Raw genomic sequence first — 15,816 nt, 5'->3', positions numbered from 1 at the left:
AGGAAAAATTAAGGTCATGAGAAGTTAAATATCAGCTGAGTTTATGCTTTAGCATGGGGTAGAAACAAATAACCAATATGATTTGCCTCCTAAATACATTTTATTTCCCCTTGGCTCCTCTATGAGAATGCCTGTGTCTGGGACTCTTGATCAGGATTTAAACCTTCAAGTATAATTTGAACAGTGTTCATCTAAGGCAAACAGATCTAAGTAGCTGGTTTCACTTACATTATTCTACACTGGAAATAGTGAATATTTCTAAGCATAATAAAATACTTAAAAGTGTTCCAAGAAATTTTACTTCCAAAACAAATGCAAATAGGTTTGTCTATTAATGTCATCACATAGGCCATAAAATATTGAAAAGTCAGGGTCAAATATGCTGAACGAAGACACAAAAAGAGGTAAGTGCTAAAATTATCATTTCATCAATAATCTTAAAGAAAACGTTAGCAATATTTGTGCAGATAATATAAACTTGAAAGCTTTAAAATAGGAGGAAAGACACTAATCATACTTGACGTTACAATGGTCAAAATAGAAAACTTACATATAATGTAATTCATGCAATATTTGGGTAAAATAAAAAAATTTGGGTAAAATAAGGCTGACAAATGAAAGTCAGTAAAGTAATAGTGTGTTACATAATAGGAACAGTAGAAATCAGGGCTTGAAGGATGACTATCAGTCCATTAATTAAGTATTTTAAAGTGTTTGTATACTTTAGTATCATAAGTCACCTGGGATAAAAGTAAATTTTTAAGAAAAGTTTTTGAAAAAATTAAATGTAAAATTTAAATTATAGTTGCAAGTGTCCTACTTGGAGATAAAAGTGACACTTTGTCAACAATGCAATTAAAGGGAAGAGTAATTGAAATTTTGTCAAAGTGTCTTTACTGATCCTGACTTAACTACCGAGGACTAACTTTGTCAGATTTTTAAAAATAAAAACATACACATACAGTACTGATTTATTCAAAGATAGTAGGTCTCTCCTGTTTTTTAAAGTGTCATATTTGTAAGGTTAAAAAAAAATAACCCGAATCCCTTTTTTCACCTGTCTATGATTTCACTGTTACTGAGATTTCATGCCTCAAAGCCCACTCCCCATCATCAACATAGTCCCAAGGGAATGAAACAAACCTAGGTATCACAGTGAGACCCTGACTGACACATCCTAATATCAACTCCACTCACCTCCGAGCTATTCTAGAACAATAGTGAGGGGAAAAGAAAGGGAAGAGAAGAAAAAGAAAAACAGCAATATATATGAAAAGCATGGAAACTAACCTTAATAAAATATAAGGTTAATAGTAATCAATGCACATAATACTTATCATTTCTCAAATAACTAGAATACAACTAATATTAAAACTTTAATGAAAATAATTTAATGTTTCTTGTGGGTTCAAATGGAATTCAAGGAACTTGTCATGTTTTCACAACCATCATTATGAGGCACATATGTGATAAGAAATGCAGTTCTTATTTATAAACAGGGAATTAAATAAATCATTCAGTTATACTTTCCCACCTGTGCTGTGAGGCACTTCTGCTGGTGTATTAGCTGGAGCGTGTGCACCCGGAGGAATCTGTATTCCAGTATAGCTGCCTGATGGCATGTTGCTTGGGTCGTAAGTTGAAGATGATGATGGCTGAGTTGGCTGAGTGGGCAGAGAGGCTGCTCCAGCATCTTCATTTTCTTCAACATCTATCGGATCACATATACACAATGTTATAGTAGGTATTTTGAAATACAAATGCTAAGTATTCTTATTTCATTATACACATGACAAATGGAATCTTTAAATGCAATTCTATTTAATGCAGTGGAGAAGCAAGCTCTATTCTTAAAACAATATTTTTAAGTTTTTTATTTTCTTAAAAAATGTAATTGTACCTGACAATATGATTATCACTTCTTTCAGGTTAATATTTTCTAATGCTATAAAATCTTTGCATATAGTGTATATATATATATATATATATTTTTTTTTTTTTTTTTGAGATGGAGTCTCGCTTTGTTGCCCAGGCTGGAGTGCAGTGGCGTGATCTCAGCTCACTGCAAGCTCCACCTCCTGGGTTCACACCATTCTCCTGCCTCAGCCTCCCGAGTAGGTGGGACTATAGGCGCCTGTCACCACTCCTGGCTAGTTTTTGTTTTGTTTTGTTTTGTTTTTTGTATTTTTAGTAGAGACGGTGTTTCACCATGTTAGCCAGGATGGTCTCGATCTCCGAACCTCATTATCTGCCTGCCTCGGCCTCCCAAAGCACTGGGATTACAGGCATGAGCCACCATACCCAGCCTATGTTTTTCTTTAAAATAAACATTCTTTAAACTTATGAAGACTCAAGGACATTTCTGGCAAAACATGTCACATTTATGCTATCCAATAAGAACTCCATTTTCTGACAGCTGACTTTTACTTAAGATTTACTGCGTACTAGCTACTGAATGATTATCTGTGAGTTGTTCAATGCATTTAGCTAATAAAAACAGAGGAATAAAATTTTGCATTTAGCTATGCAGAAAGAAATGAGATATTTCATTTTGAAAAGTTCTGAAATGCAAACTTTTAAAATCTACTGTATCATGAGCTGAATTTGAAAACTACTTTGAAAAACTGAATTTTGAGTATAAAATGACAATCAGCTGCTAGTGGGAATCATAGTAACTTAAAATAAAAGCAAGCTAGAGCTACAGATTCATCGAAGAGAACAGATCTTATTGCTTCCTACCACATTTTTAAATAATTTTTTTGTCTAATTATAAACAGGTTATTCAATGTAGCTGATTTCAAATAAGAAAAAAAGTTAAATCTGAGATGATCATTTTATCAAGCAACCTTGTGGATGTATTTATACTTTACATACATTAACATGACTTTCCCCATTACTGGAGAACTCTAACATTTATACATTCTGGGAAAGAAAAAAGCTCCACAACATAAAGGCACTAGAGTTTGACCAAAAGCTGGTAGAAACGAGAGTAAGGGTAAGAGGAAATCTTACCAGGTAACATTTGATTTTATGTGGCTTTTCATCTGAGGGCACTCAATAGTCTACACAAAAGAAAGAGCTGTCAAGAAGTGAGCCATGAAATGTTTGTATGAACCCCAACTAAATACCTACAAGCCCCTGAATTATGCACACTCAGGTAAGACTCTAGGGGGCCCTGGAGAAAAGCAACTTAAAGCTGAAAGAGGGGGACAAAGTTTGAGTTCTGGCAAGTCAAGTCTGCTGGAATAAGAATCAAGACTCTGCAGAGAAAGATAACAGGATGCACAGGAGCTTCAACATGTTATCAATAAATAGAAGTTATTAAAAATTAGGGAAGAAAAGGAAAATGTGAAAAAAAGAGTCTACAAAAGACTTCAAAATGACCCTGATACTGAAAATCAGCAAAAAAGCACTTTAGAGCAGCTATGATAAATTTGTTCAAGGCCATAAAGTAAAACATAGACATAACAAATGAAAGAGAAAAAACTAACCAGAGGGGGGAAAAAACTGTAAGAGAAAAAAAACAGATGGGATTAACAGAAAGGAAATGGCAAAATAGGTTTAAATCTAGCTATAGCAATTACATTAAATGTAAATGAACTAAACACTATTTCTCACACAGGGGTTGAGAGACAGAATAAAAAAGTGCCTATATGCTTTTTGCAGGAAATGTACTTTAAAACACAAAGATCTAGATTTGTTTAAACTAAAAGGATGACATACCATGTAAATATCTAGCAGACAAAAGCTGGTGACTAATTTTAATAACAGACACATAGAATCAATGACAAGGAATATTAGCTGAGATAAAAAGGACCATTTCATAAGGATAAAAAAGTCACATAAATACCAAGCTGACAAAAGCTGGGTGGCTAACTTTAAAATCAGGCCAAACAGAATTCGTAACCACGAACATCAGCAAGATATAGTGGGATGTTCCATAATAATAAAAAGGTTAGTTCATAAAAAAATAACTATAAAGGTACATGTGCCTAATATAATCACAGTCTCAAAATCAAACAAACTGACAGAACTAGTAAAACCACTATACTTGGAGATTTAACACAGAACATCATAAGCAATAACTGCAGAATATATTCTTTTCAACTGCACATGGGACATTCACCAAGACAGACCATATGCTAGGCCATGAAAGAAATCTTGGTAAACTACAAAATACCGAAATCTTTTATAGTATGTTTTCTGACTAAAATGGAAGTGAATTAGCAATCAGTAAGATATCTAGAAACACCTCAAACATTCTGAAATTAAACAATATATTTATAAATAATCCATTACTCAAAGAAAAAATCACAAAGAAAACTATAATTATGGTGAACTGAGTGATACCAAAATTTGCACGATGTCACTAAACCAATGCTTAGAGGGAAACTGATAGATAGATTTAAATTCTTCTATCAGAAAAAAATTTAAAGATCAAAGATCTACATTTCCTCAAGAAGCTAAAAAAAACAACAACAGCAAATTAAACTCCAAGTGTGGTGCAGGAAAAAATAAAAGGAATAGAAAATAAAGAAGAAAAAAACTGTACTAAGTACTTGTTGAGATAATAAAAAAAATTAAAACATCTCTGTCAAAGAGACTGGGAGGAAAAAGAGGAAACAGCTATTATGAATATAAGAAATGAAGGAGGTGATATCAAATACATCCTACAGACATTAAAAGGACAGTGAAGACAATAAGAAAATATTATGCCAATAAATGGCACTACCTCAGGGAAATGGACAAATCACTTGAAGATACAAAATACCATAACTCACCCAAAAAGAGATGATCTGAACAGTCCTAAATCTATTGGGGAAATTAAATTCATGGTTAAAAACCCTCCTACAAAGATAATGCATAGCCTAGACGGAATAAGCAGTGAATTATATCAAACATTCAAGTAAGAAAAAATACCAATCTTATGCAAACACTTTCAGAAAACAGAGAAGGGATTACTTTCACCTTGTTTTATGAGGCCAGTGTAACCCTGATACCAAACCTCACAAATACTGAAATGTAAACACACAAATTTTTAGTATGAGAATCAAATCAGCTATATAATACAAGGCCTCATCATGTCTAAGTTTACCAATGAGTGCAGGGTTGGTTCAACATTTGAAAATCAATCAGTGTAACTCATATTAACAGAAGAAAAATAGTCCTATGATAATTTCAGTAAGTGCATAAAAAGCACTTGACAAAATTCAACATCCATTTATGACAAAACTTCTCAGCACCCCAGAAATAAAGATTTCTCAGTATCACATAGGGCAAAAAAACAAAACAAAACAATGGACATTATTTATTGCCACTGGCACAATAGGCAAGAAAAAGAAAAAAATGAGGACTGGAAAGGAAGAAGCAAAACTGTCTCTCCTTGCAGATTACATAAAGTATCTACATACAAATTCTCAAGGAATTTACAAAGTAATTATCAGAATCAATAGGTAAATTTAGCAAGGTTGCAAGATAAAAGATTATACAAAAATCAATTGTAATTCATATTAGAAGCTAACGACTAGAAAACTAAATTAAAAAATTAATTTCATTTATAAGAGAATGAAAGGACACAAAATACTTGAAGTAAATTTAACAAAAGGGGTAAAAATCTCTACTTCAAAAAATCTAAAATACCACTGAAAGAAATTACAGAAAGCTTAAATAAATGGAAAGACATATTATGTTCATGTACTGAAAGACAATTAATTCTCCCTAAGTTTAATACTAACCATAATGCCAGTAGGCATTTTTTCTAAAAAAGAGAAACTGAAAATCTAATTCTAAAATTAATGTGGAAACTCAAAGGACAGAATAGTTAAGATAAAGGAAAAAGAAAAGAAGATTGAGTTACTCAGCAGATGGGTCAGAGTAATACACCCAAATGAGGAACGTGTTGACTCCAAAATCCAAATAGGTCCACTAGGCACTGTACCTCTCTTTTCTTGGTCATAGGAGTGGCTAGATGCAACAATATCACCTTAGTATGAATATCTTGACATGCCCCATATCACTGGACCTTTAGAAATTTCACTGAGGTCCCTGAACTTTAGTCAGATTGACTTCCCATTCTCTGAGAAGCAAATATCTCACAACTAAGTCCAGAGTAGTTGCTCACTAGGTCCAATCAGCATAATGTCATCAATATAATGGACCAGTGTAATATCTTGTGGAAGGGTAAGAAGGCTATTAAGATCCCTGCAAACTAAATTGTGACATAGAGCTGGAGAGTTGATATACCCCTGAGGTAGGACAGTGAAGGTGTACTGCTGGCCATGCCAGCTGAAAGCAAACTGCTTCTAGTGAACCTTATGGGCAGGTATGAAGAAAAGGGCACTGGCCAGATCAATAGCTGTATACTAGGTACCAAAGAATGTTAATTTGCTCAAGTAATGAAGCCACAACTGGTGCAGAAGCTGCAACAGGAGTCACATAAAGGATCATAATAAAGAATAATGAGTAATGAATTATAATCACTGAATATAAATTCATGAGCCCATATTGATGTAAATAATTAAATGAATAAACACACACATTTATTTACGTATAGACTGGAAAGTCCGTCCTTATGGTAGAGTGCCAACTAATTAAAATAAAAAGAATGATAAATCATCAATGAATGCTAAACCCGGGGGTGAAGTTGCATAAAAAACATAGGATATTTACATAATATCAAAGTATCTTCCACAAATTACTTATTAATAGCAAAGGGAAAAATAATTTTAATGGGGAATAACACAGAAGACACCACATTACCCAAGTGATCAGTTAACATCACCAATATTTCACCAAAATAGTATACTTCTAATGTAAGGCAGGGAAGACACAACTTTATTTTGGGCTATTCTGCAAAAAATGCATAGGGTTAAACTAATTATGAGGCAACATCAGACAAACAAATTGAGGAACAGTTAAAAAGTAACTGTACTTTTCAAAAGCATCAAGTCAAAGAAACACTAGAAATCCTGGGGAGCTACTCCAGATTAAGGAGACTAAAGAGATATGGCACCCAGATGCAACGTGTGATCTATGTGCATGAGGAAGAAAACTACAAAGGGTATTACTGAGTCAACTGCTCAAATCTGAATACAGATGGAGATCAGATGATACACTAAATAAATACTATACTTCTTGCTTTTGATAAGTACACTGTAGTAAAAAGAATGCCACTATTCTTAGGAAATACAGAAGTACTCAGGAGTAAAAGAGCATATCTCTAATTTACTAACAAATACTTCAAAATATATATATGATGACATCCTCTTGTGAAGCCATAGCCATTTCTAAGGAGATACTGCTAAAAATCATGACATTAACACCAGATTATGACACCAGGTTGTATTTTAAAATTTTACACACACACAGACACAAATACATAAAATAACCTCATGTCCTTTTTTATGTGTAGTAGGTGGAGTGGGGAGCGACAAAAGGGGACAAGGGGTGAGAAAGAGGGACAGACTATGAATCAATGAGAGAATGTTTAATTCTGGATCAAAGGCATACTGGAATTCTTTATATCATTCTGGCAACTTGCCAGTAAATTTAACATTGTATCAAAACAAATTTACCATATAAAATGAGTGGTTTCAATGATCTACTGTTCTTTTTTTATATCATTAATTCTATATACAGATGCTCATCAACATATGATGGTGTTACATCCCAATAAACCCACTGAAAGTCAAAAATCTAAGTAAAAAATGCATTTAAAATACCTAACCTACTGAACATCATAGCTTAGCCTTAGCCTACATGAAACATGCTCAGAGCACTTACATTAGTGCAAAATCATCTAACACAAAGCCTTTATGTAATTTAATAAATACTGTACTGAAGGTGAAAAACAATGACTGTAAGGGTTCTCGAAGTACAGTTTCTATTGAATGCATATTGCTTTGCTATCTTCTTAAAGGTGAAAAGGTATAAGTTAAGTCGTAAGTTGAAGCCTGTTTGTAATATCTATTCAAATGTCACAGTGATGTGGTATTCAGCTAGAACTTAATACATAGTACTGTTTTCAAAAGTATATACTCTTTTGTTCTTTATCTAAGTTAACTAAGTACAGTATCTATTATTTTCTACTGGTTTTACTAGAAATTCAATTCCAGAACAATAGACAATTAGGTTTTTGTGAAATATACTACCTTTTACACTTGGACTATGTTCCAAGAGTTAATCCTAAAACACAACAGAATATAATTCTACACTCAGAAAAAGAAAACAAATCAAAGTCTTAAAGAAGACTTTTCTCACACAAATTCAGATTTAATGACATTATATCTTATAGATATATAGGCTATCTTTGAGAAGACATTATTAGAGGTTATGACATTAAGCCCTGATTATGACAACAGGTTATGTTTTAAGTTAATGAGTTGAAAAAGTATGCAGTGAAAATATTCTCCTTTATATTGTAGAGGATTTATTATTAGTATTCTGTAGCTTACAATTTTCTACTATCCAGAAACTCCATCAAATCTGTATGAAAATAAATAACAGAAATGACAACTTCCATTTAAGCTGACTTTTGGAAAACAAAAACTATCTAAATTTAATAATCTATTTAGTTAGCATTATTAATCGTAAGGGCCTACAATAACCATTTCAGAACAAAACAGATCAACATGATAATCCAAATGCACACTTCCTACTTTCAAAGGCATAATGTTAAAAGAGTTTTAAGATTAGAGAAGTTACTGATATTGAAAGAATGCTGAAAACCCCAAATTGACAATTTATTAGGTATTTCAATATACCTAAAATACAACATCTAGAATAGTCCCGAAAAGTAAAATGGCTAGTTGGTTTCACAAAAAATTTCTAGGGTGCATTTAAAGACCAGATAATTTCACTGTTCCAAGGCATAGAAAAAGAATAGAAACATTCTGATTATATTTATGAAGTAAGCATAACATCGTAACATTGATACCAAAAAGGAAAACTGTAGACCATCTTTAGTTATAAATGTCAACATAAAAATCCTAAATGATATAGTAGTGAACTGAACCCATCAGTATAATAAAAAAAAATATATCATGACCAAGTGGGGTTTATTACACAATGTAAAACTGGTTCAATAATAGGCAATCTTTCAATATAATTCATTATAATAATAGATCTAAAGAGATTAATTAGATTGGAGTTGGCCAACTATGGCCAGTGGGCTGGCAGCCTGTTATTGTAAATAAAGCTTTACTGGAACACAACCACACTCACTTTTTTACATATAATCTATGGCTACTTCTGTACTACAACAGCAGAGCTAAACAGCTGCAACAAAGACAGTATCATTCATAAACTGAAAATATTTATTATCTGATCCTTTAAGAAAGTTTACTGATGCCTGCATTGGATAATTATCTTCACAAATGCATAAAAGTGTGTAACAAAATGCAAGGATCGTTTGGAATTTTCTCAGTTCCAAGAACAGTGGTCGTTCCCTTTATAACCATCTATTTACTACGTCTAATACATAAAAAACAAGTAAGTGAAAAAAGGTTTCCCTTTTCTATTACACATTAACTGAAAGGCCAAGTAAAATAATAAGACCTTTATTTTTTCGTGATTAAAATTTGTAAAATGCACTGTGATGGTAAAATTTTCCTGTACATATTAAGTTAAAAAAAAACAGAGCCAGGTACAGAACAGTATGTATATTACCAGTGGCATGAAAAAATGGAGCATATATGTTTCTACTTGGTAGTAAATTCATAAAAAATGATCTCTGTAAAGATACACAAAAAAAACTAAAAACAATGCTTGAGTTTTGGGAGGATCTGGGAAGATGGGGGATGTGGTAGACAGGAGAAATTCACTTCATATTTTTATATACTCCATGATTTTTTTTGAACCATGTGAATGTATTACTAACTCTCCAAATAACCTACACAACTCAAACAGATTTACAAAAAATGATACAGTATTCTTCGTGGTTTGAAAACATTTTATAAATTATAAATGGATTGCCTTTCCTGTATAACAGGAATGAAATCTAATTAAAAGTAGGAGGCTGGGCACAGTGGCTCACGCCTGTAATCCCAGCACTTTGGGAGGCCGAGTCGGGCGGATCACAAGGTCAGGAGATCGAGACCATCCTGTCTAACATGGTGAAACCCCATCTCTACTAAAAATACAAAAAAAATTAGCCAGGCGTGGTGGTAGGCACCTATTGTCCCAGCTACTCGGGAGGCTGAGGCAGGAGAATGGCATGAACCTGGGAGGTGGAGCTTCCAGTGAGCCGAGACCGCGCCACTGCACTCCAGCCTGGGCGACAGAGCGAGACTCTGTCTCATAAAAAAAAAAAAAAAGTAGGAGACAGATAAGTCACTTTGTTGACACGGACAAGTATTACAGCCGTTTGACTGTTATTTCTATTTCTCACTGTCCTTAAGTTTATGATTTTATACTTAACTTTCATTGATTCTGGGCCTGATGAAAACAAAACTGTATTGTTCCCTCCAAAAACTTTGATTATGATTCTACTAAGTCCTTTTACTCAGAATAAATAAATACATACCATTATCTTCTTCAATTCCAACAGGGCCTGCTTGAGGAGTCTCCCCATTCTTTAAACAATTATGGATGTATGTTGCCTTCCATCTGGCATACTTCCTGTGTTTCACATTCTAAAAGAGAGCATTTTTATATCAACATTGGACTATGGTAAAGAAGTAAAAAGTAAACATTTATGATGACCTATATCATATTTCTGAGATAAAACCTATTTTTGCAGATTACAGCTCTAAAAGAAACTGGCAATACCCCACCCTACTGCTGGAATCCAAGTATTTAAGGCTTGACAGAATTCATGAAAAGCTATTGTCCTCAAAACATATGCCCAGTTCTCTTTTAGCATATAACATTTCAGAAAGTATATGCAATGGAAAAACAGGAGTGTCCTTCCAGCAAAATTTGCAACTCTTCTGCACAGGGGAGAAATAGGCTAAAGTAGAATTCTAAGACTAAATATAAAAATAACAATAGATTGAATTATTCTCACTAAAGACAAAAAAACAGATCTGTACAAATCAAGAAAAAAATAAAAAGAAAATTAAGATGTGGTGGTTAAAGCAAATGCTAGACTGACAGGCAGGTAAACCTGACTTTTTAAACTAGTCACATGCTAGTTAACAGCTCTGAACCTGTTACCCTGATTCTAAAAAGGGAAAAATAATACCTCATTGGGTTAACTGAAAAGATCATGAAGAACCTGTTAGTTGCCTCTTCTTCTATGCCTTAAAACTAATGTAACATGATATGCTAATGTTACAGGACATAAGATAAAAATTTGCTTTAAAAAATATAAAAATCTCTTAGAATTTTGGATGTGCTAGTGATTTTTAGTTTATATTTTCAACTGACCTTTATAGTGGCATCGTTATCACTTGGGAACTTGTTAGAAATGCAGAATCTTCAAGCCCATCCCAGATCTACTGAACCTGATCTACAAGTGCCAGCCTGCGCCTGCACTACAAGACCCCCAGGTGATTTATATGCACATTAGATTTCCAGAGCGAACATGGTTTTACTATTTGAAAACAGGCACAGTGGCTCACGCCTGTAATCCCACCACTTTGGGAGGCTAAGTCAGGCAGATCACGAGGTCAGGTGTTCGAGACCAGCCTGGCCAACGTAGTGAAACCTTGTCTCCATTGAAAATACAAAAATTAGCTGGGCGTGGTGGCACGTGCCTGTAGTTGCACCTACTTGGGAGGCTGACGCAGGAGAATCACTTGAATCTGGGAGGCAGATGCCACTGCACTCCAGCCTGGGCAATGGAGCGAGACTCTGTCTCAAAAAAAAAAAAGAAAGAAAGAAAGAAATAGAGGGCTAGGCACAGTGGCTCATGTCTGTAATCCTAGCACTTTGGGAGGCCAAGGAGGGTGGACTGCCTGAGCTCAGGAGTTGGAGACCAGCCTGGCCAATATGGTGAAACCCCGTCTCTATGAAAAACACAAAAAGTTAGCCGGGCATGGTGGCACAAACCTGTAATCCCAGCTACTCAAGAGGCTGAGGCATGAGAATCACGTGAACCCAGGAGGCAGAGGTTGCAGTGAGCCAAGACTGCGCCACTGCACCAGCCCAGCTCCGGACCTCCTCCCGGCCAAAAAAAAAAAGAAATAAGAGTATTCTTTTGCAAAGATCCATGAAGTCATTGATAAGTACAAATGCAGCAGGTGGTCCAGATACTTAGTTGAGTATTCTATAATGTGAGTCTCTAGATACTACTAGAGGTAGCTTCTGTACAGAAAACTAAAAAAAATTAACCCCTAAATTACTAAATTTGTATCACATTTCCTTCTTATCAAACACTCCTCTTACATATTCAATTAAAAAAATCTACACACTGATTCTGATTTTCTTCCAGGTATGACATTTTGCTCCACTTCACAAACGAGCTTTCCAACAGAAGTATCCACATTTAGTCTTCACTTCTTCACCATTCAGTTCACTCTGGGGGATGGGGAGGGTATATTTCTTCTGTTTAGTTCATATTCTCCAGTAACACAAAAGGTCAGGGAATTTGAATATGCCTGTGTCTTTTACTGGCAGGGAGCCCACATGTGTCAGCCTGTTCCTCACTTAAGTTGTCAGTTCATTTGAGGAATTGCTCTTACTAATATCAACTGCCTAGTCTACACTAGAAAATCCAAGGGACACTTTTTAGGTATCATCTTACCAAACTGCTATACTCTGTAAATATATGAAAAGCCCTGGACTATGCCAATCTTTGTGAAACCTTCTCTAACTCGTTTTTGTGACACTCTATTCTCTTGGTTTCTCTCTGATCTCCTTTGGCTCCTAATCCTCCAGCTGACCTTCAAGTAATTTTAAATACTCTGTCCTAGGACAGAGTACAAAATAGCGCAATCCATAATAACTCATATAGAATTTTAAATATGAATTATGTTTTCTATATCCAAATACGGGAAAAGTTACATAAAAGCTAAATTTCTAACTTCTCTTTTAAAAATGAAATATCTGGGCCCAGATTTATTTAGTAATAATTATCTGAGCTGAATGAATAGAGGCAGTTCCCTTCAGATAATGTATATTCATTCATTCTCCCTCTCCTCCATCTCCAGTTCATACATCATATCAGTTGCCAGTTATTATCTCACAGTGGGCTGTCTTAAGCCATTATACCACCTACCAGATTCATACAAGCATCATGATCTTGCCATCTAGCTTATTTTTTTAACCTCTTCATATGCCTTCCCATAGCTTTAAATACTATTGATAAATTTATTATTCTTAAATTTATGAATCTAGCCAGAATCTGCTTTGACAAATACCCGACTATGTGACATCACTGCTTGGATGTCTCACATACAATTAAAATTAAAACTGTTCTTTTGATCCCCCTACCACCTCTCCTGCCCTCTGGGAACTTCACTCTCAAGTAAATGGGAGGAGTCATTTTTAACAGCTCTCCCTATATTTTGCCTCTCCCCCCACTCCCTTACCTAATTCACCAAGAATCCAGTTGATTTTCCTTTCGAAACATACCCTGATTGGTCTTCATCTCCCCATTTTCACTGCAATAGCCCCCTAATTTGTCCCAACTTCTATTATTGCCCTAGCCCCTACCACATCTTCCTCATCCAGTGCTCTGAGTACAGTGATCTTTCTAAAATATAAATCCATTCATGTCAATCTTTTCAGTTAAAATGCAAAATAAACTCTAACTTTGGATACAAGGGTCTACTCTACCTGGTTCTTGATTGTCCAACCTCTTCTCAATGTCCCTATCCCATTCACTGACTACTATCCAGCTATGCATTTTTTTCTGTTACTACACATGCCATGGCCCATACAATCTGTTTGCCTATTGTCTTTTTTCTTCCTCACCCAGCTAACTCACCCCTACTCAGCTCATTCCTCATATGCCAGATCAAATGCCACTTCCTCAGAAAGGTTTTCCTGATGTTCCCAATCTAAGGTCAGACTCTCCAGTAATCTTACATCTTTTTTTAAAACAACATTTATCATAGTTTATAATTATATAAGGATGCTGACAAAGTGTCCTCCCCGACCCTCAAAACACCCACATACCTTACAATATAAGCTCATTAAAAGCAGAGTCTACCTGTTGTTTATACCAAGCACTTGGCTTTGTGACCAGTATGTAGTAGTTGCTCAAGAAGTATACGTATCTCCAATGTATGGAAGCTTAACTGATTCTAATTGAAATTTCCGTGGTAGTACAAGGGATCATTATTTCTGTGGTATGTAAGTGGCTACTGGATTTAGGAAGTTCTGTTACATTTATGATACAGTTAGATAGAATGACTTGAAATTTCCAGTATTTTTTTTAGGCCTATAGAAACAGCAATATCCTGTGGTTCACCTTTTTCTTCCTTTTTCATTTTTTCAGAGCAAAGAATATATGTGCTAAAGCACTGACTTTTCCAGATTATTTTTAATTTTTCAAAATCCTGAGCAATTAGAATTGAAGGGCTACAAATGCTGGATTAGTATCAGATTTGAGTCTCTATGTTCACTTGAATTCAGTCTCTGCAAAATGACATTCTTTTAAAATGTTTATTATTAACCTATGCTCCAGCAATGAAAACTAATGAAGGTAATTAATTACCCTAAATTTTTAAACTTTCCCTCTTTGGGGGAAAACATAAGGTATGTATAGTTAACCTCAACATAGTTTTAGGCTCTGTAAAAGTTTCCTATTAATTAAGACCTTTAATTAGCAATATGGGATATATAAAATAAGTCAATACATTATTTCCGCCCTTAGGGAGCTAATCATCTGGCTATGGATATGAAATTAAAATACAAAGAACTGTTACTATAAAAACACACTTAGTAGGAAGTGTTAAACCTGTTTCCTATAGTACATACATGGAACAGTTCAGAGAATAAAGAAAAAACAGAATAAGGTAAGGGAAATGATACTTTAGTTTGGCCACGCAAGATGGGTAAGATGTGAAAAAATGGAAGCAATAACAAGATTCTAGAGAGAAGGAAAAGTACAAGCAAAGGTAGAAATAAGGAAATATTTGGAGAATAAAGATAAATAAACCAATATGCCATGGATAGAAGATAACATATTAAATGCTAGTTGGATAAGTAAGATAAATCCAAGACAAGATTAAAGTCTTGGACTGACATCTTTATAGCATTCTACAGGTTAGCACTTCCACACATTTTCCTCTACTTGGTCTTCATCAGAACCTCGAAATTTAGGCAGGTCACATTTTACTCACACTAAGGCTTTGAGACATTATAAGACTGGCTCAATGTAAATACAGTTTAATCTGGCATTCAAGGCCCTCCACATTGTGGACACTCAGTCTTATTTCCATTTCCCTCAATCAAGATTGGATTCCTGTCTTACCTGCGTTCTCTTCTTATGCCATTCTCTCTTATCTAACATGGTTTCCTTTCTGCCCAGTCTCCTTTCCTCCAAGGCTAAGTGCAAATGTTTACTCCCTATGAAGCACCCTCAGTTCCAGTAAGTCAACAGTTATTTATTATTTACTCAAGTCAGGTAATATGCTAAGTGCTGGGGATACATGAGATGAATGAGTCAAGCATGAGTTTTAGAGTCTAATGTGAAACCACGCAATAACCGACATCCCTAAATGTGACACGTGTCTTATCTGAAGACCCTATTTCTTCATCCTTCTTTCTTGGGATTCTATATCATTTTAGAGATGAAGAAACGTCATTACAAAAGTAAAGTAATTTACTGAAGGTCATACTGTTTTAGTAGTAAAGTTAGCCACTCATTCAGGTCTATCTTGGTGAACTACAATTACCACACTGCAATTTGCAACTCAGATTAAAATA

At 34.7% G+C, this 15,816-nt stretch overlaps 1 protein-coding gene across 1 annotated transcript in view; it reads right to left on the bottom strand.

Moving 5' to 3' along the window:
• The window catches only part of VTA1 (vesicle trafficking 1), a 73,515-nt gene that overhangs the window by 21,113 nt on the left and 36,586 nt on the right, over positions 1-15,816 (bottom strand). The window contains exons 5-6 of the mRNA XM_003255802.3: positions 10,523-10,631; positions 1,535-1,711 (exon numbers count right to left, since the gene is read on the bottom strand). Of these exons, the coding sequence (XP_003255850.1) occupies positions 1,535-1,711; positions 10,523-10,631 (286 nt within the window). The remainder of the gene's footprint in view (positions 1-1,534; positions 1,712-10,522; positions 10,632-15,816) is intronic.

Source organism: Nomascus leucogenys, chromosome 3, assembly GCF_006542625.1.
Source record: "Nomascus leucogenys isolate Asia chromosome 3, Asia_NLE_v1, whole genome shotgun sequence".
NCBI classification, from domain to species: domain Eukaryota; kingdom Metazoa; phylum Chordata; class Mammalia; order Primates; family Hylobatidae; genus Nomascus; species Nomascus leucogenys.
The sequence above is the reverse complement of the archived record's forward strand: the minus strand, read 5'-3'. Positions and strand labels throughout refer to the sequence as shown.